The following is a 22,738-nucleotide window of genomic DNA, read 5'->3' on the forward strand; positions in this document are numbered from 1 at the left end:
TACCCTCTTTGCTCTTCCCATGAGCAGCAATCAGGGCTTCTGTCAACAGAAGGTAGGTCAGCAAAGGGTCTCCAGAGATAAGGCCTGTCACGGCCAAAGCAGACCAAGGGTTAAGTTAAAGACACAGTGCATGTAACTGCCTGCTCAGTTTGTGTCAGGCTTCCCCATGTCCTCTGTCCTGAAGATTAAAGGTTTCCCCTTGGCAATGCAGCAGATATAAGACCGGTTTACCCAGAGACCCCTCTTCCATCCATCCATTCATTCCACATTCATTCATTCATTCAATACTTTTTCAACAGGTGTTACTGGGGCTTACTGTGTAACACGCACATTGCTAGGCCCTGGCGAGCCCTCACTGAGCGTGCATTCCTGGGGCAGGGGGTGAGGAGCGGGCAAGAAAGAAACAAGATAATCTGAGATAGCAGTAAATGCTAGCAGAAAACAAAACAGAGTAATGAAAGAGAAAGCAATTTAAATGGGGCTTTAGAAAGGATGGTCAGGGAAGGTTCTTCTGAGCTGAAACTAAATGATGAGAAGGAACCGGTGATGGGAAACCTGGGGGGAAAGCTCTCCAGGTTTAGAGAACAGCAAGTGCAAACAGAACAAAGCCGGCATGTTCAAGGACCAGAGAAAAGCCTCGTGTGGCTGGAGCAGAGTGGGATGGTGGAGGGAAGAGTGGTAGAAAATGAGGCCAAAAATAGGACCTGCCTTGTGAGCCCTGCAAGGGGTGTCATTGGAGGGCTCTCAGGTGTGTGTTTAAGGGGCAGAGGAGTGGGATATGCTGATTTACAGTATGGCCTCATTAAGTGTCCATCCTGCCTGCCTGAACCTGCTCATCCCTCACCAAACTCAATTCCCAAAGACTGACTGAGTACCTACTGTGTGCAAAGAAGCACTGAGCTAAATGGGTGTCTACCGTCCACCCAGAAAGGGTTGTGGAGACAACACTAAACTAAGAGCAGCGTGGGCCTCCTGTTGGGAGTGGTGATGCTTTTCTCCAAGTGAGCTCAGTTAGCAGCAGTTCTGTAAGCTCCTTGAAAAGGCCGGAAAGGAGCTAATATTTCAGTTTGACCTATCGTGTTCCACACCGATATGGCAGAAATTAAATCAAGAGTGATCTCAGCGGACCTCCATGCTGGTCTTCCTCTGGACAGGAGTTTGGAATGGATCCTTGGCAGGACATGAGAAGAAGGACGCATCCCTGTAGCCCCAGCGCCTTGCCCAGGGCCTGACATGGCAGGCCCTGAATTTAGGACCCAATTAATTAACTGATAAGTTGATGCACGATCACCGCTCTGGGTGCAATGACCTCAGAGAAATATGCATATCTGGGGAAACCACGAGAGGACGGGATGGCATTCAGGCCAAGGAAACTTTCTAAAAGGGCCGTGGTTGACTAAATTATTGGCTTCAAATCTCTACCCCTCCCATATTCACAGCCTTAGCTGTGTGGCTTTGCAGTTCCCTCCACTAGGGTGGGAGTGAAGCCCCCACTCTTTGACTTTGAGCCTGGCCATGTGACTTGCTGGGGTCACTGGGAAGCTAGCGATGTCACACAAGCGGAGGCGTGAATGTTCTCTCGTACCTCTGCACAAAGATGAGAACACAGGGCCCTGCTGGTCCACTGGTCCACAGAGACTGAGACAGGGGGAGCAGATACCCTTCCTGAGTCTGGAACCACGCCCAGCCAAACCTGGCCTAGATCAGCCAACAGCAAACCAACCTACAGACACGTGTACCAAAATAAATGTTGTAGCCACTGGGTTTTTGGTAGCTTGTTATGCACATTATTGTGGTGACAGACGGCATGCAGGGACTAACGACCCACCATGATGGTCATCCTTACGATGCCCAAATCTCTGAGACTAGGAGCCCTGCAGCTGGACAAGCCCAAGAGGCGCCCAAACCAATTCTGTGAAACTGACAGAAGACCCCAGTGGGTGCCCGTGGATCCCTGTCCCCAAATGAGAACACAGCGCCCTCAGCCCAGAAAGTGTGGAGACAACGCTAAACGAAGAGCAGTGTTAACCCTACCTCACCCCCTGACTAACTCTGTGCCCTTGGAAAAAATCCCTTCACCTCGGAGCCTCAGTTCCCTCCTCCATAAAATGGGATGATCACACCTGCCTCCCAACCTCGTGAGGTTTCCGTGATAACTATGTGAACACTCGCGGCACATCTGGCACGTGCTGCATCTGTCTTTCATAAGCCCAGCTCTCCAGGCCATTCCAGCTCCCTGGTCCCACACTCCATGGACACGTCCAAAAGGTGCAGGTGGCCCCCTTCCTCCCAACCCCTCCACTTGCCTAGCGACCTAGAAAGGCTCTCGCTCTGGCTTCACTTTGTAAAATCTATACATCAAACCTATATTCACTCCTCCCCCTACAGCCTTTAAGTGAAGGGGCTTCCCTGGCTTTAAGATAATTCCTTTGCTCTTGTCATGAAAACACCCCACAAAAACAGAACAAGAGACATCAGTGAAGCTTCCAGATACGGTTCTCTTCTCTTCCTTTAATCGGTCCCCCTCAGGATGGAAATGCCTCGTGCCGACAGCAGCATGTGTAAAAGGCAGCCCTTTGCACACTGCCTGAGGAATCAGAAAATGTATTAATGAGATAGCATTTGCACGGCCTCTCCTGGACCTTGCGTAGTCTGAGTGTGGGTCCCATGAAAAATAATTCTACTTTAATGTTTCTGCTTCTTGTCCGAGCATGGAGCGGCTGCCCTTTTCCAAGGAAACTCTATTAAAGTTTTCCACTTTGGCTGTAAGTGCTCTACAAACGGCTAGAAATAAGAATTGGCATTAAGCAGGATAAAAACCTTCTGTGGGAGAAACACGTTTTAAAAGCTGGAAGGCAGAGTGTCAATGTCTCAGAGGCACTTGGGGCCTGGCTCTGGGATTCGGAACGGCCACCCTAACCTCCCTCATCTCCCAGGACACCTGCTGCTGCCACTGGCCCAGCCCCAGCCCTGCCCGGGGAGTACTGAGGGCCAGAACCTACTCAGTCCACTTCCAGGGTAATAGGCCTAAGCTCCCAAGCAAATCCTCCTGGGTCTGGCTCACTTCAAATCTAATCTGGCTCACTGTCCATGATGGCAGCTGTTCTCCCCTGGTCCATGCGGAGGGATATGATGCTGCAGAGATGCTCCGAGACCTCACTTTACAGCAGGATTTCACAACCACCTGATAGAATGTGGGTCCCTGGACTCCTACAGAAGTCGTTAATACCCCCAAAGGCAATATCCTTGCAGAATATGCTCTAGGCCGGTTCCACTCAGCCAATATTTCACATGCTCACTGGAGGCTGAGGGCTCTGTCCACAGCTCCATTCAGCTCATAGTTCATCAGCAGCATAGGTGTTTCAGGAAGGAATCTCTCCTTTCCAGCCGGTGGCCCCTGGTCCACCTCCGCCCCCTGCCTGGCAACTAAAACACGCTGGAAAGCCAAGGGGGAGCAATCACTGAGTTGATGTCATTCACGCTTGCAAGCCATTGGAGAAAACTCGTGGACAGGATGTGGTATTACTGCTATGATTTCAGCCTTTGAATTCTTCATTATTAATAATGTACCTGGAAGTCCCAGAATTCACTTTCACCCACAAAAGACTGGAGAACAGCACCTCCCACCTTGACTCCACTTTACTCTGTAAAACAAGTTCTCTGCACAATGGGCGGTTCCAGCAGCTTCCAGTGACACCTATCATTACATTTTCTCCTGTGTAACTGCGACTGCGCTGCAGCGCTGCTTTTAATTAAAATGTGCCTGATATCATCTACTCATTTCCATTAAAAGGCAGGGACATCTGAGCAGCTCCCTAAATGGCCCACATGTTTATTTCATCTTGGACTGTTAACAGCCCAGACAACAATTGTCCCACTTGACAAATAAACTTCCCAGGCGCCTGTTTGGATCCTGATAAAGTAATCACAAGCCAGCCTCTGCTACCTCGGAGGATGGATGTGTGAGGCAGAATTGATGGTCAGGGCAAAATCAAAGAGGCTGCCCCCAGAAAGCTGCTAAGCAAACCCCCTCAAGCGACAATAAGTTCTAGTGAAAGAATTGAGATATAATTCCCTTACCCCGCCCCTCCCCGCCCGCTTCTCTGGTTCTTCGGATGATTTTTGCAGAAGACGTGGCCTCTGGTGTTGGAGTGGTGCCAAGTGGCACTGGAAGCCAGGCTCCCTCAGCAACTGCCACAACCATGGGGGCAGACCCTGTCATGCTCCCCTGCCTCTGCACAGCTGTGCCCTCTGCCTGGAATGCTTTTCCCACTTTGTCCACCTGCCCCTACAAAGCCTGAAAGACCACTCTTGATTGTCGCCTCCTGATCACAGCCTTCCCTGACCACCAACCACCCCTCCCCAGAATCCATTCCTACGATTCCTCCTCCGTATTTCCTCAAGACAAACTTATACTCCCACCACCTAGCCTCCTCCATCAAACTGTAGAATAAGAATAAAATACTGCGGGGAGATGAGAGGATAAAGGGAGTCAAACATATAGTGATGGAAGAAGACTAGACTTTGGGTGGTGCAATATACAGACAATGCAATATACAGATCACGTATTGTAGAATTGATACCTATATGATATTGTTAACCAATGTTACCCCAATAAATTTATTTTTTTAAAGCTTTCCAGTTTCTATCTGGATTCTCAGCTAAATTGTAAGTTCCTGAAAGTCAAGGACCAAGTTGTTTCCTCTTCCAGTGGTTCTCAACCTTCTGGTCCTTTAAAAATGCAGTTCCTCATGTTGTGACCCAACCATAAAATTATTTTTGTTGCTACTTCATAACTGTAATGTTGCTACTGTTATGAATCGTAATGTAAATATCTGATATGCAGGATGGTGACCCCTGTGAAAGGGTCGTTTGACCGCCAAAGGGGTCGCGACCCACAGGTTGAGAACCGCTGAAGCAATCCTGGCAGCCAGCAAGACACTCAACTGCTTCCGGAATGAGTAGATAATCTTCCCTACAACAGAATGTTTACAAGATGTGAAGGAGTTGGTGTGAGGAAGGGGGAAGACCTGTTCTTAAAGATCTAACAACCCCTGCCCTCGCTGGTTTACCTCAATGGATAGAGTGTCAGCCTTCGGACTGAAGGGTCCCAGGTTCGATTCCCCACAAGGGCACATGCCTGGGTTGTGAGCTCGACCCCCAGTAGAGGGCGTGCAGGAGGCAGCCAATCAATGAATCTCTCTCATCATTGATGTTTCTATCTCTCCCTCTCCCGTCCTCTCTAAAATCAATAAAATAGGTTTTTTTAAAAAAGATCTAACCCTGGAGGCACAGTCCACCTCCCTATGGAGGCACTTTTTGCAGACTTTTCGAAGGAGTAATGAGAACAAAGGAGTCAGGCATGTTCGGTGGTGATGTGCACCTGTGGATGTGAAATGAGCGGTGGGTGCCCTCCCCCGCCTGGTTCCTCCCACGGGCTCCTCTGTAAGATGCCCAGCAGCACCAGGTTCTCTGCGCACAGGGCTGGGAGCCCACACTCTGCACTAGCCTCTCCCGTCCTGATCTTTCAAGGGCGCATTTCTCCCAGTTTGTTGCGGATTTTTTTTTTTAGACGAACGCAGCCTGATGGGGCCTGAACTCAACAAGCGACTATTCTATACTAGATCGAGCTTTGGCGCCTCCGAAGCCTGGGAACCGCGGATGCAGACAGGAAAGGGATGGAAACTGTTTGTCCGTGAATAAGTCCACATACGACTCTTCGGTTAGCAAACGGAAACCTGCTGCCCGGGTCTGTCCTGGCAAGAAGAGCCGGCGGGAATCTCCTAGACGCCCAACTCCAGTCTCCCCGGGCGGGCGAGCTGACTGCCAGAGGGGGGCGCCGGGGGCCAGGAGGAGGGAACTTTTGAGCCAACCAAGACCAGGCCCCTCTCCCAGCCCTTCCGGATAAACTTGCAGTCTACCCTGGGAAGGAGGCCATGCCTCCAGGGGTGAGGACGAAGAGCGGTACAAGAGGAAAAGATAAACGGACAGGGAAGGACTCCCCACCAGTTCTGGGGCTCAAAATCGGCAGCGCGTACCTAGGTCGGCTGGGGTAGGAATAAAAACTCGCCCCCCCCCCCCCCCACACACACACACTCACCCGAGAGCCCTAATTTAGCCAATTTCCTACTCCATCCTACCCCATCCCCATCTTTCCACACCTACTAGCCTCTGGGAGAAGGCGGCTGACAGCCGGTCTCCAAACCCCAGCGGGGGGCGAGTGGAAGCTGAGGATGGAGGTGCCCTTAGAGTCCTCACAACTACGTGTCTGGAGGCAGAACGAAGTAAGGACTTCAGAAAATTACACAATTAGCCTAGCCCCCACCCCACCCCTCCACAACCTCCAGCCGCAATTACAGCGAAGGGAAAGCTGGTGTGGAGTCTGAGAACATCGCCCCGATTGTCCCCACCGCTCCAATCCCCAAGAATCGTACTCCAGCACTTGGGCACAGGGGCATGGGGAGGGCGGGGTAAAAGGCTCCTGGAGTTCCCCCGGGGAGAGCCAGGAGGGGGCCAGAGGAGAGCGCGGAAACGCGGGTTCACACGCAGCCCGCAGCCCGGGCCGCGCCCTCCGGGGCCCCCGCAGCGCCCGCCGGCCGGAAGCGCTCCCTCTGCGGGTGCGACTCCCGGGGCTGCCCCTTCTCGGCCGGCGGGCGCAGAGAGAGCGGTTTCCAGCGAACCTTCCAAGTTCTGGGGTGCGGGCTCGCGGGCCGGCCCTGCGGTGGGTTTCCACCCGGAAGCCGGTTCCCAGCAGCAGAAGGGTGCGCTCCCGCGGCCGCGCCCCTCACTCCGGCGTCCGCGAGGCTGCGTCCCCCTGGAAAGGGGCGCTCCTCGGGGGCATCTTCCAGCCTGGGGGTCCCACTTCCCGCCCTTCCACCTGGCGCAGGACAGCGAGGTCTGAGGGACCTGTCCACGCTGCACCGCCCTGACCCGGGGGTCGGCTCCAGGTCTCCCGGCGCTCGTGTGGGCGCGGGGCACAGCGGAGGGGCTCCCCCTTTGCCTGTATCCCTGCGAGCGCCCAGCCGTTCTTACCTGTCCTGGCGGTGCACACACAGAACCACACAACTAAGATCACATCCATCGGCATCGCTCCCGAGGGTCCCCGAAACGGGGCGTGCGGAAGGCAGGAGAAAAGCGCCTGCATCCCGAGGCGCGCAGGGCTCGGAGCGGCCAAACTTGCTAGCGGGCGGCGGGGGAGGTGGCTCGGCTGCGCTCGGGGATCGCGCCCAGGAAGGCGGCCCCGGCCGCCCCGCCCCCAGACCGCCCCCCCACGGCGGGCGGCGACGGTGCGGGGCTCCGACAGGCCCCCGCTGCGGCTGCGCCCGCCTCGGAGCTGGCTCGGCCACTCCGGCAGGTTGCCCTCCGCCCTCCGCGCGGGGATCGGGCTGTCCTCCTGCGCCCGCTAAGCTGCAGGCGCAGCCGCCGCTGCTCCCGGGCGCCGGAGTCCCAGGACCTGCGGCCCAAGGGGAGGCGGGAGGCGCCTGGCGCCCTCGGTTTCACAGGCTCCAGCCCAGGCGAGCTGGCCTCGCCGCCGTCGCCGCCTCCGTCTCGGCGCTGCGGTGGGGGCTCCCGAAGTTGCCACAGATCATCCCGGCCGAGAAGAACCGCGGAGCCCTCGCGCGTGGGCTTTTCTCCGGGCAGAACCCTGACGGAGCAGGTGCCACGGAGCGCGCCCAGCGCCTCCCGGGAAACAATTAGTCGGGATTCGCTCCGGCAACTGGGTGGGGAGGGGCGCGTCGGGACCTGCGGGGGAGGATGGCTGAGTCTTGGCTCCCCACGTGCACCTCCTGCCTGCTCTCTCCGAGGGCCTTCAGACCCGGCGCACGTGAGGGAGGCGGGGGGGGGGGGGGGGGGGGCGGGTAGGGGGGGCAGGGAGAGGGCGCTGAGGCAGCGGGTGCAGAAAACAGGTTCCGGAGCCCGAGCGAGCTGCGGATGGGGTCTGGGGAAGCTCTCTGCAAACCTTCCGGTTCTGCAGGGCAAATGCTGCCACATAGGGGAAATTCCTAATTATTTTATTTCCCTTGGATGCCTTTCTGGGTGGTTTTGTCAAAAGCCCTCTTCTGCATTCCTAGTCCCATTTCGGGCCTCTCCCTCGGTTTCTCCAGGACCCTTCCCCACCCACCCCCATCCCAACCCCATTCTCTTAAGAGAAAAGCTGGGCTTTGTGTTCTACACGCGCCGCTTGCAGGGAGAGAAGTCCTCCCTCTCTGTGGCACCCCCTCCAGGCCCCTGCCTTCTCGGTACAGATCTCCGGGTTGTCTCACTTCCATCCAGGAATGCTATTTATAACTAGATGCAAAGTCATGAAATCAGATGACGGCACCTCTGATTTATAGCAAAGGAGCCCCGCAGGCTGTGACGCCCCCCAGTGTGCTCACACTTTCTCTGAGAGCCCACAGCGCCCTTCCATACACTCAGCAGGGGTCCCAAAGGAGGAGAGGAGAACTTCCTGGAACAGCCCTCCCTCATGTCCTGGGAGCCAAAGTTCCAGAACCCACTTCCTTGATAACGATTGTCTGCGCTTGTCACCTGTACAGCCCTTCTCACCTCACATAGTCCTAACCCCAGGAGTCCCCACTGGAAGCCATCAACGGGCTAGCACTGCTCATTAGGAGAGAGGGCTTTACTTGCGTGTCTGCTCTCTGCCCTATTTTTCTGGATATTTCTGTGTGCAAGCCACTGTCCCACTTGGCCCTTTCCAGTGTGGCCCTGGGGACGATGAGAGAATGAGAACAAGCACGTCAATTCCAGCTCAGGCAGCGGAGGTCGAAGGAAGGAAGCCGACCAAGAAGCGGGCTGCCCACTCCAGAAGCTGAGCAGAGAGAGTAAGAGATAAACTGATGTCCGCCTGAAAGGATTCTCCATGTTTCCTGGGATTCACCTCAAGCCCAGGAGGATCTGTCTGCCTTGATTCTGTGTTTTCGCCACAGCGTGGGCACTTTTTCCCAGGCACTTTCCTGGAGCCTATTACATTTACAGCTAATAGTAACATCACACATCTTGAGGAAAACGGAATTCCTCACGTTTAGTTAGGCCTTGTGAATGGGACACCATAACCCAGTTCTGCTGTGAGAGGCATGCCCCTCCCTCTGCAGTTTTTTTAAAATATATTTTTATTGATTTCAGCGAGGAAGGGAGAGGGAGAGAGAGATAGAAATGATGAGAGAGTACCATTGATCAGCTACCTCCTGCACGCCCCCTCGTGGGGATGGAGCCCACAACCCTGGCATGTGCCCTGATTGGAATTGAACCTCCTGGTTCATGGGATGACGCTTAACCACTGAGCCACACATGGCTGGCTCCTCCGCAGTTTTTTAAATAAACCTCAGCAGGAGCAGCTTTTAGTCGCTTTGAACAGTTTATTGAACACAGACATCCCAGGATCCCTAGACATCCCAGTGACCCCACAACAGGAAAACGTGGTCTGGGTAAGACCCTTAGAGCTCTATCTTAAAGTCTCTGTATAATTAGTTGGTCCTGTGGGATGGGGCTTTTAGCATGTTCCATTAAAAAAATAAAGCAAGACATATGTCCCGTCAAAGCTTTGCTGCATCGCACCCATTAGCAGTAACAAGGGCTAACCTCAGCAAGGTCATAAATCTTCCCAGATAACTGAGCACTTCAATCTTCCTCCTCTAAGTACATTTCTTGAGTGGGGACTCTATAAGTGCATTTCTCCAGTGGGGACTTTGAATGTGTCAACCTGTTAGGCTAAGGTTACCTTCATAGAGTTGGCCCGGCAACAAAGGGACTACATGACTGTGGTCATTGTTGGGATGTTGTAATGGGACCTGTACTCGGTGGAAGCAGCAATGAGACTTGGTTTACCCAATGCCTTATCCCATGTCTGCCCTGCCCTTCTGAATGGCCGCCCTCCACAGTGCCCCCAGGAGCCTGGAGCTCCTTTGATCATCTCTTTGTCTCTGTGCCCTCTCCGCTGAATGTTGGAGAGCCTTGGGGCTCAGCCTCCCCTTGTCTGCCAGCCACACTCACTCCTAGGTGTTCTCAACCAGCCTAGTGGTTTCAGCTACTGTCTGTATGGATGATTCTCAACTGTGTGTCTGCAGCCCAGCCTCTCATTTGAAGCCCAGGCTTACATACCCAACTTTTTTTGGGGGGGGGGGGGGCATCTTAAGTGTAATATGGCCACATCATCAAAATTAAAGACATCTGCACTTCAAAGGACACCACAGGAAGTGAAAAGACAACACACAGAACCAAAAAAAAGTATGCAAGTCATATAACTAATTGAAACTTGTACTTATAAAACTTGTACTTGTATAACGTGTAAGTTATAAAAACAATTATAACTTAATAATAAAAGACAAATATAGCCCAATTTTAAAATGGGTAAAGTCTCTGAGTAGAGTTTTCTCCAAAAAAAAATATATAAGCAGCCAATAAATATACGAAAAGATGTTCAACTTCAGTAGCCACCTGGGAAATGCAGATCAAAACCATAGTGAGCCTGGCGTGGCTCAGTGGTTGAGCATTGATCTATGAACCAGGAGGTCACAGTTCGATTCTCAGTCAGGGCACATGCCCAGGTTGCAGGCTCAATCCCTAGTGGGGGGCATGCAGGAGGCAGCCAATCAATGATTCTCTTTGATCATTGATGGTTCTATCTCCCCCTCTCCCTTCCTCTCTGAAATCAATAAAAATATATATATTTTTAAAAACCATAATGACAAATCACTTCCACCTACTATGGGTGGCTAAAATAAAAAAGACAATAAGCATTGAGAAGGAAGTAGAGAATTTAGAACCCTCATATACTGCTGGTGAGAATGTGAAATGGCTCTTCAGACAAAGTTACCATGTGATCCAGCAATTCTACTCCTGGGTACATATACGAGAGAAATGAAAACATATATCTGTACACTAAGTTGTACATAAATGTTCACAGCAGCATTGTTCATAATAGCCAAAAAGGAAAAACAGCCCAAATATCCATCAACTGATGAATGCATAAATAAAATGTGGTATATTATACAATAGAATATTTTTCAGCAATAAAGAAAAATGAAGTTCTGATACATGCTACAACATAGAGGAACCTTGAAAACATTATGTTAAGTGGCCGAAGCCGGTCACAAAGGACCACATAGTACCGTATTATTCCATTTACATGAAATGTCCAGAATAGGCATATCTATCAAGACAGAACGTGCTTGCCCAGGGCTGGGGGATGAAGGATTAGCAGGTGAGGGCTAATGAGTACAGGGTTTATTTTGGGGGTAATGAAAATGTGCTAAAATTGATTATGGCGACAGATGCAAAACTCATGGATAATCACAACATACTAAAAGCCATTGACTCCTACACTTTAAATGGGTGAACTGTATGATATGTGAATTGTTTCTCAATAAAACTTTCTCAAAAACTTCCTCAATGATCATGAAAAAAGATCTAATATGACTAAACAAGAACTCTTGATTTTTCCCTCCTCCCAAACTCTCTCCTAAGTGTGCCAGGCTTCAGCAGGTGCTCTAACCAAATAACCTAGGGCCAGCCTAGACTTGATTTGCTGATGCCCCATGTCTGAGCCGTCAAGCGCTTCAGAAAACCTTCAAGAAAAATCCCAAATCAACCACTTCTCACCAGCCCTCACTACTCCTGCCTTCCTCCACTCCATCAGTGTCTCTTCCTGGGCTACTACCCTAGATTCCCATTGTTCCCTCTGCCTACCCTTGCCCTTGACAATTTAGCCACACACACACACACACACACACACACACACACACACACACAACCAGCAACCATAGTCTCCATTTTAAAACATCTATCAGACCACATTCCCTTGCTCAAAATTCCTTCTGCACTTTTCCATCATATTTTTTTAAAAATCCAAACATCAAACAAGGCCTTTGCCCACCTTCCCACCTTTCTCTCCCTGCCCGCCCCCCCTGCTCACCCCAGATCAGATTTCTCACTTGTCCTCAAACATTGTCCTCACTGTCTCCCTTCCCTGGAACATTCTTTCCATAATCTTTGTGTGTTTCACCTCTGACATGACTCAGATCTCTGCTAAAGTGTCAGCGCCTCTAGGAGACCCTGCCTAAAGAAGCCTCTCACTTCACCCTGTCACTCTGCCCCCTTTTCCTGCTTTAGTTTGTATAGAGCTCATGAGTATCAGAAATAATGATTTACTCATTGACACTTATTCCGTCTCCCCCAATATAAGGTAAGCTCCACAAGAGTAGGATTTTTGTCCTCACTCACCACTGCTTCTCTCCACCTAGAACAGGAGCTGGCACATTGCAGGTGCTCACTGATGTTTGGGGAATGAATCGATGCATGCCATGCTCTCCCAGGAGGCAGCTTGGAGAACTTCTTGTCGGCCTTCACCAACAAGCAGTCTGTCTTGTCCCACTGGCCCCCAGCTGTTGCATTGCTGACTTTATGTGGGGCAGCAAATTCCACAGAGGAAAAGCAAATAAAAGAAAGAAAAGCCTCCTTTTTTGGACCCAAACCAACTTCATAAGCGAGAGGCTGTTCCAAGGCTGAGAAACTCCCCATCTCACTCAGTGACTCCAGTCCCCTTTCCTAAGCCACGCAGCCTCTCAACTGCCTTCACACTGTGGGCACACAACTAGTTTCCTTGTAAAACGGGAGCGGGTAGGAGAGGGATGAGAGGATAGTGAGTGCTATTATGGATCAGATTGTGTCCCCAAAATAATATATGTTGAAGTTTTCACTCCCAGCCCTGACTTAACTTGGAAATTGGGTGTTTACAGATGTAGACAGGCTAAGATGGGGTCATTAGTGGGCCCTAATTTCAGCAGGACTGGTGTCCTTACGAAAAGAGGAAAATGCCATATGAGGACAGAGACCTGCAGGGGAAACACCTGTGACACCCAGGGCGGACGTGAAGTGCTACAGTGGCAGGCCAAGGAAGCCCTGGGCCCTGCCAGCACCTTCATCTCAGACTTCTAATCTCCAGATCTGTGAGAGACTCAATTCCTGTTGTTTTAAGCCTTCTGGTTTGTAGTGCTTTGTTATGGCAGCTCTAGGAAACTAATAAAAGAACAAATTTACTGGCAGAGCAGCCCCAATGGTCTTGGAACTGTGCACGCCTGACCTGGGGGCTGGGGTTCATCTCCTGGAATCTGCATGCAATCAATCATAAGGAGGGGTGAGTGAGTATATCCGTGTGTGTACCTCTGTATTTATATAAATGGATGGGTGAACTCTACGTGGAAAATGGATTCTCAACTCTAATCAACTTCAATGGCATCCAAATCAGAGGGGTCCATACTTTTGCTAAGTTAATGACTGTCCTTCTCTCTTGCAGCTTCAAACACTTTTTAGAACAAAGCTAGGTATAAATATGTAGGAAGGCAAATAGAAAAATCTGCAAACATATAGATAAAGGCATCTCATAATTCTTTGGATGAAACTTTCCTAACCCATAGCATCTATAATCTCAGATGCGTTTCCAGTTTCTGATGACAAGCACCAAGGTGTGCACGTGCCAGGTTTTGTTAAGTGTTATGTGTGCACATGTTGTCCATTGCTGTAGACCCTCAAACCAGAGTCAGCTCAGCCAGGCTGTCGTCAGCGGGGCACATGTGCTCCAGGCCAGTATGGCTGAGCTGATACCACTTCTCACAGCTGGTCTGTGTGTCAGTTGAGCGACTCTCTCTGACTTGTCTTTCCTCTTCCTTGGAACAGGGGCCCAGCGAGGACAGGTTCTTCTCATGGCACAAAGGGACACAACTGAGCAAGTGAAAATAGGCCAGGTCTCCTACGATCTAGACTCAAAGCTGGCACATGGACACTCTTCTCACAGGCTGTGAAGGTCCAGGGGCAAGACGTGCAATCGCCCACAGTGAGCACAAAGCCTGGCTGGGACTCAGGTGGGGCGGGGGGCGGGGGGTGTTTGAAGACGTGCAGTTCACCGACCATGCCTGGCGGGAAGGGAACTGGGAAATATCTCATTGTGACTAGGTGCCAAGCCTCGCTACAGTCAGAGGTGTTCCTGAGAAGGAGAAATCCAGGCTCTACAACTCTCCCTCTCTGCAAAATGCCAGTACTGGCCAGTGCAAGTCCATCGTAATTCTTCTCCTCACCTCAAGACACCGGCTGTGTAGATTTATGAAGTACTCGCAAGAAGGCAAGAAAGGAGAGAGAATGTGCATTGAGAATGCGTGGGCCCTCCACTTCTGAGCAGGGGGACAGAGTGATTTTTTTTTTAATATGGTCTATCTCAAAGCCCTCAGCCAAGAAAAAGCAAATTCATGCAACCTTAAAGGTAGGGCCCAAAGCTCTCCTTGTGTGTGTCTCCCCAATACCAGCATGGGGTGCAGATAGCAGGCAGTCAGAAGGCAAATTATGCAAATTGAGTATCCCTCAGAAATAACCACAGAACCCCTCAGCCTCTGCTTTCTGAAAGGACAAGGCAGAGGAACCAAGTAATGGGATACAAATACCCAAGCTGAGCCCCCTGAGCCCCACCTGCCCCAGCACGTCCTCTGGACTCTGAGAGTTCGCAGAGATCCACAAACATGGCAGCCCCTGCAAGACAAGGGTCTCCAATGAGTGCTCCAACCTCATTGCGTGTCCTTTCCTATTAGCTGGTGCCACTTCCATACAGACTGCTTAACTTTTAAATATATATTTTTTATTTATTTCAGAGAGGAAAGGAGAGGGAGATAGAAACATAAATGACGAGAGAGAATCATTGATCAGCTGTCTCCTGCACATCCCCTATTGAAGATCGAGCCCATAACCCAGGCATATGCCCTAACCTGGAATTGAACTGTGACCTCCTAGTTCATAGGTCACTGAGCCACACTGGCTGGGCACATCCAACCTTTTAAAAAGGCTGGTTTCTTGCACAATCAAACCAGTGTTCTTACTTCAAGTGTCTCCCCACTATGATTCGTCCTTGGCACTGCGACCTGGTCAGTGTTCCAAATGGACAGGTCTGGCTCTAATGGAAAATACCCAACATTTATCTGCATACTAATTTCTGTGCAATCCTCCTGGCAGCTGTGTGAGATGGGCACCATAGCACCAGCTCTATAAAGGAGAAAACCGAGACTGTGTTCCTGAAAAACAAAGCTGGAACGCGAACCTAGCGCCTTGTGTCTGGCACCCTCGCTGCCTCCACCAGGAAACCTTCTCCACTTGGTTCCCTGTGGCCTGTCAGGCAGCGTCTGAACTCTTCCTGTTGGCACTGAAGGTCTTTGACCATCAGGTTCTAAACTACATTTTCAGCCTTCGTTCTCACTCCCACAAGCATATATTCTACCCTCTAATTCTGTCCATCCCTCTTTCTTGAGATGGCCTGTCTCACCCCCATGCCAACACTTACTTGCTCTCATTCACCTGTAAAGCTCGCCTCGTAGTGAAAGTCCTCCATGTCACTATGTTACAACGTCCTGCCTAATCCTCTGCAGAAGACCTTCTCCCTCTGCACCCCCTTTATATGTTCCTGTTCTAAGTCCTCCTGTGGCCCTCGGTACTTTCCACCGTGTGTACTTCTGTCTGAAAATTCCCCTCACTCTGAGAACCTGGAGGGAGAGACCTGGTCTTACCCATGTTTTTCTTGCACATTATAACATTCAGCTCTGCTCGCTGTACAGAGCTGATACTCAATATTTGCTCATTCAATTTAAAAGTGCATTTATTGAGTATCTACTATGTGTCACAAACTGTTAGGTAATAGAAACATATAAATAATTGAGACACTGAGTAGAGCATAAGAATAAGTAAATGAGTGAATGGATCAATGAATGGTGAAAATGTGGATCTACACTATATTCTAGTCATTGTTTTATTTCCATACTACACATATCTGAAGAAGTTTCCTGGGAAGTGGAATAGCAGTGGGTCAAATGACTTGCAGTATCAAAATGCTCATAAAATTACAGATTGCACCAAAAGGCAAGAAAGGAGTGGCCCAAGCCACATACCGGCTCTGTTTTACAGAGAAGAATGTGAAAATCAGAGGCGTGAACCCAATTTTTGTAAAGCTGAGCTACTTTAAAGGCACAAGAGGAGTTCTCTGTTGTCAAGATCCTCCAGGGTGCCGCTTTTAGACAGTTATTACTCATCTCACATGCATCTCTTTGTAAATCCAGCTCCCACAAAACAAGCTGCTATAGAAGAGTTTGCATATCAGACATGCTGGAATGAAAGACGTTGGACTTCTGTGCAACTGTGAGGTTCTGAATCTCTGGTTCCAGGAGGGACATCTGGGAAGAAGGAGGAAGGAAGCATAAACAAAAGCAGAGAGGAATCAAAGGCAGCAAGAGTAACTCAGTAAGAAAATCACTGCCCAAATGAAAACCAGATGAAAGATTGGACAGCAGAAGCCAGGGGAGTTATCAGAGCAAACACCACATGACAGGCCCCGAACCCCTCTTTACCTGCCCAGAGGAGGTTGGTCCTGCTAGTGATATGTGAGCTCAAAACTTTCCACATTTTGTCATTGTCCTCACTTAGGGAAGGACTATCCAAAAGGGGTATAAAAAATACATGTTTGATGTGAAGTACAGCACAGGGAAGACAGTAATATTGTGATCACAATGTGTGGTGTCACATGGGCACTAGACTTATCAGGGGATCACTTTGTGTGTATACAAATGTCTAACCATTTTGCTATTCACCTGAAACTAATATAACATTGAATGTCAACTGTAATTGAAAAATTTTAAAAATAATTTTAAAAATCAACAGCTAAGAGATATGAAGAGAAACACACACATAACAGCACATTTTTAAGGGAAATTCCGTGATATCTGGGATCTGCTGGAATACACTCCAAAGAAACAAAGTTTCAGCTCAGCATGGGGAGAGGGCACATGAAATAAACTTGGACAAAAGTTGATCATGGTTGAAACTGAGTAATATGGGCGTGGGAGTTTATTACTCTCTCTCCGCTTGTGTGGATGCTTGAGTTTTCCAAACAAAACATTAAAAGAAAATACAACTGAGCAAAGGGACCTCAGGGCGGAAATTGAGGATGATGAGCCGGCTCTGAACTCGGGTCCCACAGGGCAAACTTCTGCCTCTTCCAGCGTAGGGTTGCGCTGTTTGGTACTTGCTGCTCAGTCTGCCTGTGGAAGGGGGGTGTATGGACAAGCTTTGGCATGTGTGCAAGTCCCATTTCCAAGGAATGGACACGGGGGCTCTTGGCGCATGGTTTACAACATCAGAGGGGAGGGCATTCCTTTTCCCACTAAAGGCAGCCCAGCTCATCCTGCCATCTGGGAAGCAGAAGATGGGGGCGGGGGAGTGTGCCATGTTCATTTGAGAACAGCAGAGACAAGCTTCATGGTTGACAGAATGAAATAGGAATGCCCAGCAGCCAGTCTCTACACAAGACACTGGGGCTGGGGGCTCATCTCTGGGCAGGAAAACAGGGTCTCCACCCACTTAAAAGAGGAGAGATGGCATTGACTGATTTGTATGTTTGTTTAAAATGAGTAGCCTTGCCCTGGCCGTGTTTCTAAGTGGTTAGAGCATTGGCTCATGTCCCGGAGGGTTTCAGGTTCGATCTCCGGCCCAGGTTGGGGCACTTGCGGGAGGCAACAAATCAATGAGTCTCTCTCACGTTGATGTTTCTATCTCTCTTCCTCCTCCTCCCTTTCTCTCTTCCACTCTCTCTAAAAATCAGTGGAAAAAATATCCTCAGGCGAGGATTAACAACAACAAAAAAATGTATATGAGTGGTCTTATTACTAGTCTCTGAGTCCCTTGAGATCTGGGGCTGTTTTGTTTTTTATTCAGTTTTGCCTAGGGTCCAACTCAGTGCGGGAACTGCGCACATGTTTGCTAAAGTAAAGTGGAATTGAAGATGGACAACATGATCGTTAATACACACCTATTAACACACTGCCCAGTCCCTCTGCTCAGGTTCACTCTGACTTTCTCCCCCTACCTCTTTGACCTTCCCTAGAAGGGGTAATGAATAATTCAGCAAACAATAGCGTATTCTGGTGGTTAAGAATATGACAATTTAATTAATACGTGTTTCTTCAATAGTGCCAATCTCATTTACCCAGGAGAGCAGTTTTCCATTTTTGTTCCAGGTTTCTCCCAATAAAAGAGATCAATCCTGCAGTTACCTGAAGGCCATTGATTAAGAAAGGATGTGGGTTTGTAATAGACACAATACTGTGATCATCATGTTTTAAACACGGACATTTATTTAGGGTTTTGTGAACTCATACATTATTAGGATAAATTCTAATTTATATCAGTATATAATAAGCAAATATAGAATACAATAAATTGCATTTGTGTACATAAATACAAACTTTGAGGTAGGGCCTCAAGAATAATGACTTCTTAAATGAATAGTACACAGTATCTAATATGTACTCTATAAGATATATATATATGGTGCATCATTTGTAACATAATATATTTTCTTCATGTACAGTTAATGAAAAAATAGGACCTGATTAGCGAACATATCTTTATTTATAGGCAACAGTACTACATTTAGGACATTAGCCAACTATGCAATTTAAGAATAAACCTATTCCATGATAGGTCCATAATAAAGTGCAAAAAAAGACCCCAAAAATGAGAGACAAAACAGTTCCTATCAATTAGTAAGTATCATCCTAACAATAAAATACACCTATAAGGCAAATGGTTACCTGAAGATGTATTTAAGCCGGCAGGTAAATCAGACCACTGCTTGCTTTTCAGTCCATCTGAACACACTTTCTCTTTGGCTGCAGGTTGCTCAAAAATGACCGAGCAGAGACCACAATTCAAAACTACTCGGTCTTCCTGTGCAACTGAAGCAAAATCTGGGAAAGCTAGGAAGCTTCACCTTCACTAATCCTAGGGCCACTTTGGGGAGAAATTAGTACCAGGATTAAATCACCCAAAGCTTTGCTCCCAGCCTGGAAGTTTTGCTCATTCATTGACCCTGAACTTTTTTCCTTGTAAGACAACCTGCCGCACAGCATGCCTTCATGCAAGTCATCTGCCATGAAGAAGTGTGTCCCAAGCCCAAACATGGGTGTGACAGCAGGGGTATGATCCTGGCATCACACAAATGTTAAGCAATAGTTAGTGCCCAAGTCTCTGGGAAGAGGACAATGGCAGATGGCCAAGGGGACAAACAGGGAAGAAAGTTCTCAACTTCAGGCATGGGACAACCATGCTGACGGGTGGAGGTTGTCAGGAAGCACTGAGGCACATGTAGATAACAGAACAGATCTTAGAGGAAAACTCAACTCCAATCGGCAGAGAGACAACCCAACTCTGGTATCTATTTAATGCTCACTGTGTCAAATGTCTTTTTAAAGTGCTGCTCACTGGAATACACGTTGATTACACTTCTTACATACTAAAAACACATGGGAAATTTCAAAGACATTGAGGTCATTGATTTGCATTGACCACAGATTTCATGCAATAAATAAATAGAAAGGAGAAAGGAACAAAGACCAGCTTGGACACATTGATACACGACAAACACATAGCCTTAAAGACTAAGTTACTAATATGCTAGACAAGTATTTGCAGAAGTAGCCACAACACCAATAGTTAAGACATATACATGTTTTTCTCCTTTAAGGATATTACAGGGTTACTGTTTTTAACATATGGCTTTTTTTTTAACTCAGAATGGACTTCTGGCATTTGTTGGTGTTAGGAAATAATCTCACAGGTGGAAAATACCCCACATTCTGCACAGCGAACCAATAAAGTCTTTTCTCGGCAACTTGGCTTTCTCCTCGGTTTTCGGGGAAACTCTCGAGTGGCAGTTTACAACACTGTTCATTTTCTCTTTATTCATTCAATGTTTTTTTCTTCCAATTGACTGCATTTTAACACAGCATGGAAACACCCCTCTGGTCACATGCATCTCCCAGCTCTCAGCGTTCCAGCCAAGTCTGCGGGAGGGTAGGTGCGCCATGACTGGGGGTAGCTCAGACACTGGACACATCTGGCAAAGAGAGCCTCGAAGTGGAACATAACTACAGAAATGGGCAAAACCACCTCTCCAAGGTAACTGTTTCCAGCTAATTTCAGAACCCTTCACCTTTAAGGAAAGTGTATATAAAACTTGGAAGTTGGAGGGGAAAGGGGAAAAAAATCCAGCTGCTCAGGGACCAGCTACTGGGTCCTAACTGGACAAATGGTAATTAACACCAATGCAGCTGCTCCGAGCCGCAGAACACCCTGCCTGGGGAGGAGGACCCACTCTCACCAGATGTTCACCTTCCGTTTGCACAAAGCAGATATGGCAGCATCCAGATTCTTTTCATCACAACATCAATAATTAGCTGAAATGCAGTTGGCACCCAACACAAGACTCAAGCTTTAGCCAAGAAGCGAGAGAGAAAATCCAAACACCGTTCATCCTGACGCAAACATACAGATCTCACGAGAGAATGCCAACTCATTTCAGCTCTTTTCTTCAACCTCCAAGTTGGAAAGGCTGCCGATAATTTCCAAGCCTAAGTTATTCCTCCCTCTCCCATTCCACCAGGTGTCAATGGCAGAGGCGGAGGTTGGATACCACTCAGCGAGATCTACTCCCGTAATGGGGGCCGCTCGTCAGCATGGCTTTCTGTGGAAAGCAGTGTTCGTGGCAGACAGGCCACTACGGGAAACACTGGGGCAGGTGAGGCCACAGCTCAGCTTCCTAACGCTAAGTCCAGGGGGAGCTCAGTGCTTAGTCTCTGTGAGAGAGTCTAGTAAGTTCTAGCTTTGGGAGCTAGACAGAAAGAGAGACCGGGGAACAGAGAGAACAAACATGCATTGCACACCAAAGAGATGGAAACCTCCAGTTCAAAACCCATCCTTTTCTAAACCTTTCCTCAGGGTGCTCTTGAAAACTGGAAGTTCGCATCTGTGTTTGGCACATGGCAATGCTATTTGCCCTAGAAAAGGGGACAGCTCAGTAAAATGACTTGAGACTGTTTCTTTTAACAAATGAAGTCCTTTTTTAACCAATGTTACATTAAGGTCTGGTGTTGGGTCCCGTTGCTGTTGAAAGGATAAAAATGTCACGTCAATATACAAGATTTGAACTGAGAACTTTGCCTGAGACCCTGTAACATGAAGACAAATAAGAAAATGATTGAAATGATCTCCCTGAAAGGGAACAATTTGAGGTTTTGAAATTCTTACCATCAGAAAACAGAAACCCAGACTACACTATTCTAAACTCACTTTCTCTACAATGATTTCCAAGATATTTTTAAGGACAGAAAACATCACTAGGGGTACACACTCTATGTGACCAAATATCACATTTGAAAAGTTTCATCTACACACATTCAGGATACAAGAACTTAATGAAGTTACAGCTTCACCAACCTCTACAGACACGTGATTCACTCTCATTAGAGTGTGGTTATGAGTACTGTGAATTGGGAACTCTTAAAATTGAATTAGCTAAATGTAGTCTTAAAGGCTATACTTAATTGACTCACTCACTACTTACCTAAACTGTATTTATCAGGAATTTCTGTAAATACTGTGACCTAAAAGCACAGTGAATATCATGGTTGTTTTCTATTAAACTCTTCATCTCCTTGGTTTCTCTGTAACTACATTTGGAATTGACTGTGAATGAAAAAGTTGAGAGTAAAAATTGAGAAGTTATCTGTCTTTTAAGAGTTTGTTTCTTACATATAGAATTTATAGACGGACCAGGGTAAGTCTCATTGTCCCAAAGGCTGAGAGGCAAGGTATCTGCAGCTTATAGAAGGACATGTAGAAAAGAAGAAACACTGGACCATGACATTAAACCATGGTGCTAAATGTCATGTAGAAACTGGAATGGAGCTCTACTATGAACATACAAAATTAGGCACAAATTATAGGATGGTTTCTTGTGGAGGGGTGGAGGAAATGACCAAAGAACTCACAAATTGGGTTATTTTTTAAAAGACAGCAGTGGGAAGGGAGCTGACTCTTCATTGAGGTCCATGTGCAGAGTGAAGTATCTGTGTCCCCGCACACTTGAGACAGTTGTTCCATATGAAGGAAATATCCCCAATTGTGAATCAAAATAGAAACTTAACCACCTTGATGGTGCCCAAACCCGCTGGCCTTGTCTTGCTCTAACGCATGTCCTGACCACTGCTGATCCTCCAAGTGTACCGTGCCCTGGTCTTTCTGTGTCTGAATGAAAGCTCTGTACTGCTCAGCTCATCTCTATGACACCCATGAGTCCGAGTTAATGGTCCTGTGATTCTGCCATTCGGTAGATGCTTTACGGGCACCACGGATAACACACAGCATATATTTTTCCGTTGGCCAAATCACACATTCCTCCTTGTGACATCACCAGAAAGTGCTCACCTAGCTGATCCGCTCCTGTGGGGTAAAGTGCGTGCTCAGCAGACCAACCCTACTGCCAACGGACACCACGGAGATGGGTGAACAGCGCTTGAGGAGGTCCATCTAGCTCTTCACTACAGCATGCGACACTAGGTCCTATGGGACCACTCTCATGCACAGATACGAACTGAGAAGTGGGGAGAAAGCAGCAGCAAAATGGGAAGAAAACTGGGGAAACCAGTAGGGGGAGGCAGAGAGGGAAAGCAGGATCAAGTCTGGGCCATCTCGTGCCATCAGACTAGCACTGGGTGCCCAGTTCCAAATCCTTCACTGGCATTTTGAGTCCCAGGGAGGAGGTTCCCAAGGGGTCGATCATGTTCTTGTAACGCTCCCCACGGTGCTTAGCTAAGAATGGGCCCCAGTCCGGCTGCGGCGAACACACCAACTTTAGCCTCTGCAAAGAAGCCAA

The 22,738-nt window shown here is 48.5% G+C and overlaps 2 protein-coding genes across 5 annotated transcripts in view; both read right to left on the bottom strand.

Annotated features, from left to right (window-relative positions):
* NELL1 (neural EGFL like 1) overlaps nucleotides 1–7,393 on the bottom strand; it is a 683,273-nt gene extending 675,880 nt beyond the window's left edge. The window contains exon 1 of one of the 2 annotated variants that reach the window (XM_070428154.1): nucleotides 7,033–7,393. In XM_070428154.1, the coding sequence (XP_070284255.1) occupies nucleotides 7,033–7,144 (112 nt within the window). In that variant the 5' untranslated portion in view covers nucleotides 7,145–7,393. The remainder of the gene's footprint in view (nucleotides 1–7,032) is intronic. The other variant, XM_070428155.1, reaches the window with a different exon arrangement.
* Nucleotides 7,394–18,083: 10,690 nt separating this feature from the next.
* SLC6A5 (solute carrier family 6 member 5) overlaps nucleotides 18,084–22,738 on the bottom strand; it is a 47,579-nt gene continuing 42,924 nt past the window's right edge. For all 3 annotated transcript variants that reach the window (XM_070428157.1, XM_070428156.1, XM_070428159.1), the window contains exon 16: nucleotides 18,084–22,723. In XM_070428157.1, coding sequence (XP_070284258.1) covers nucleotides 22,568–22,723 — 156 coding nt within the window. In that variant the 3' untranslated portion in view covers nucleotides 18,084–22,567. The remainder of the gene's footprint in view (nucleotides 22,724–22,738) is intronic.

Source organism: Myotis yumanensis, unplaced genomic scaffold (genome assembly GCF_028538775.1).
Source record: "Myotis yumanensis isolate MYYU_CA2020_CCGP unplaced genomic scaffold, mMyoYum1.0.hap1 SCAF_10, whole genome shotgun sequence".
NCBI classification, from domain to species: Eukaryota; Metazoa; Chordata; class Mammalia; order Chiroptera; family Vespertilionidae; genus Myotis; species Myotis yumanensis.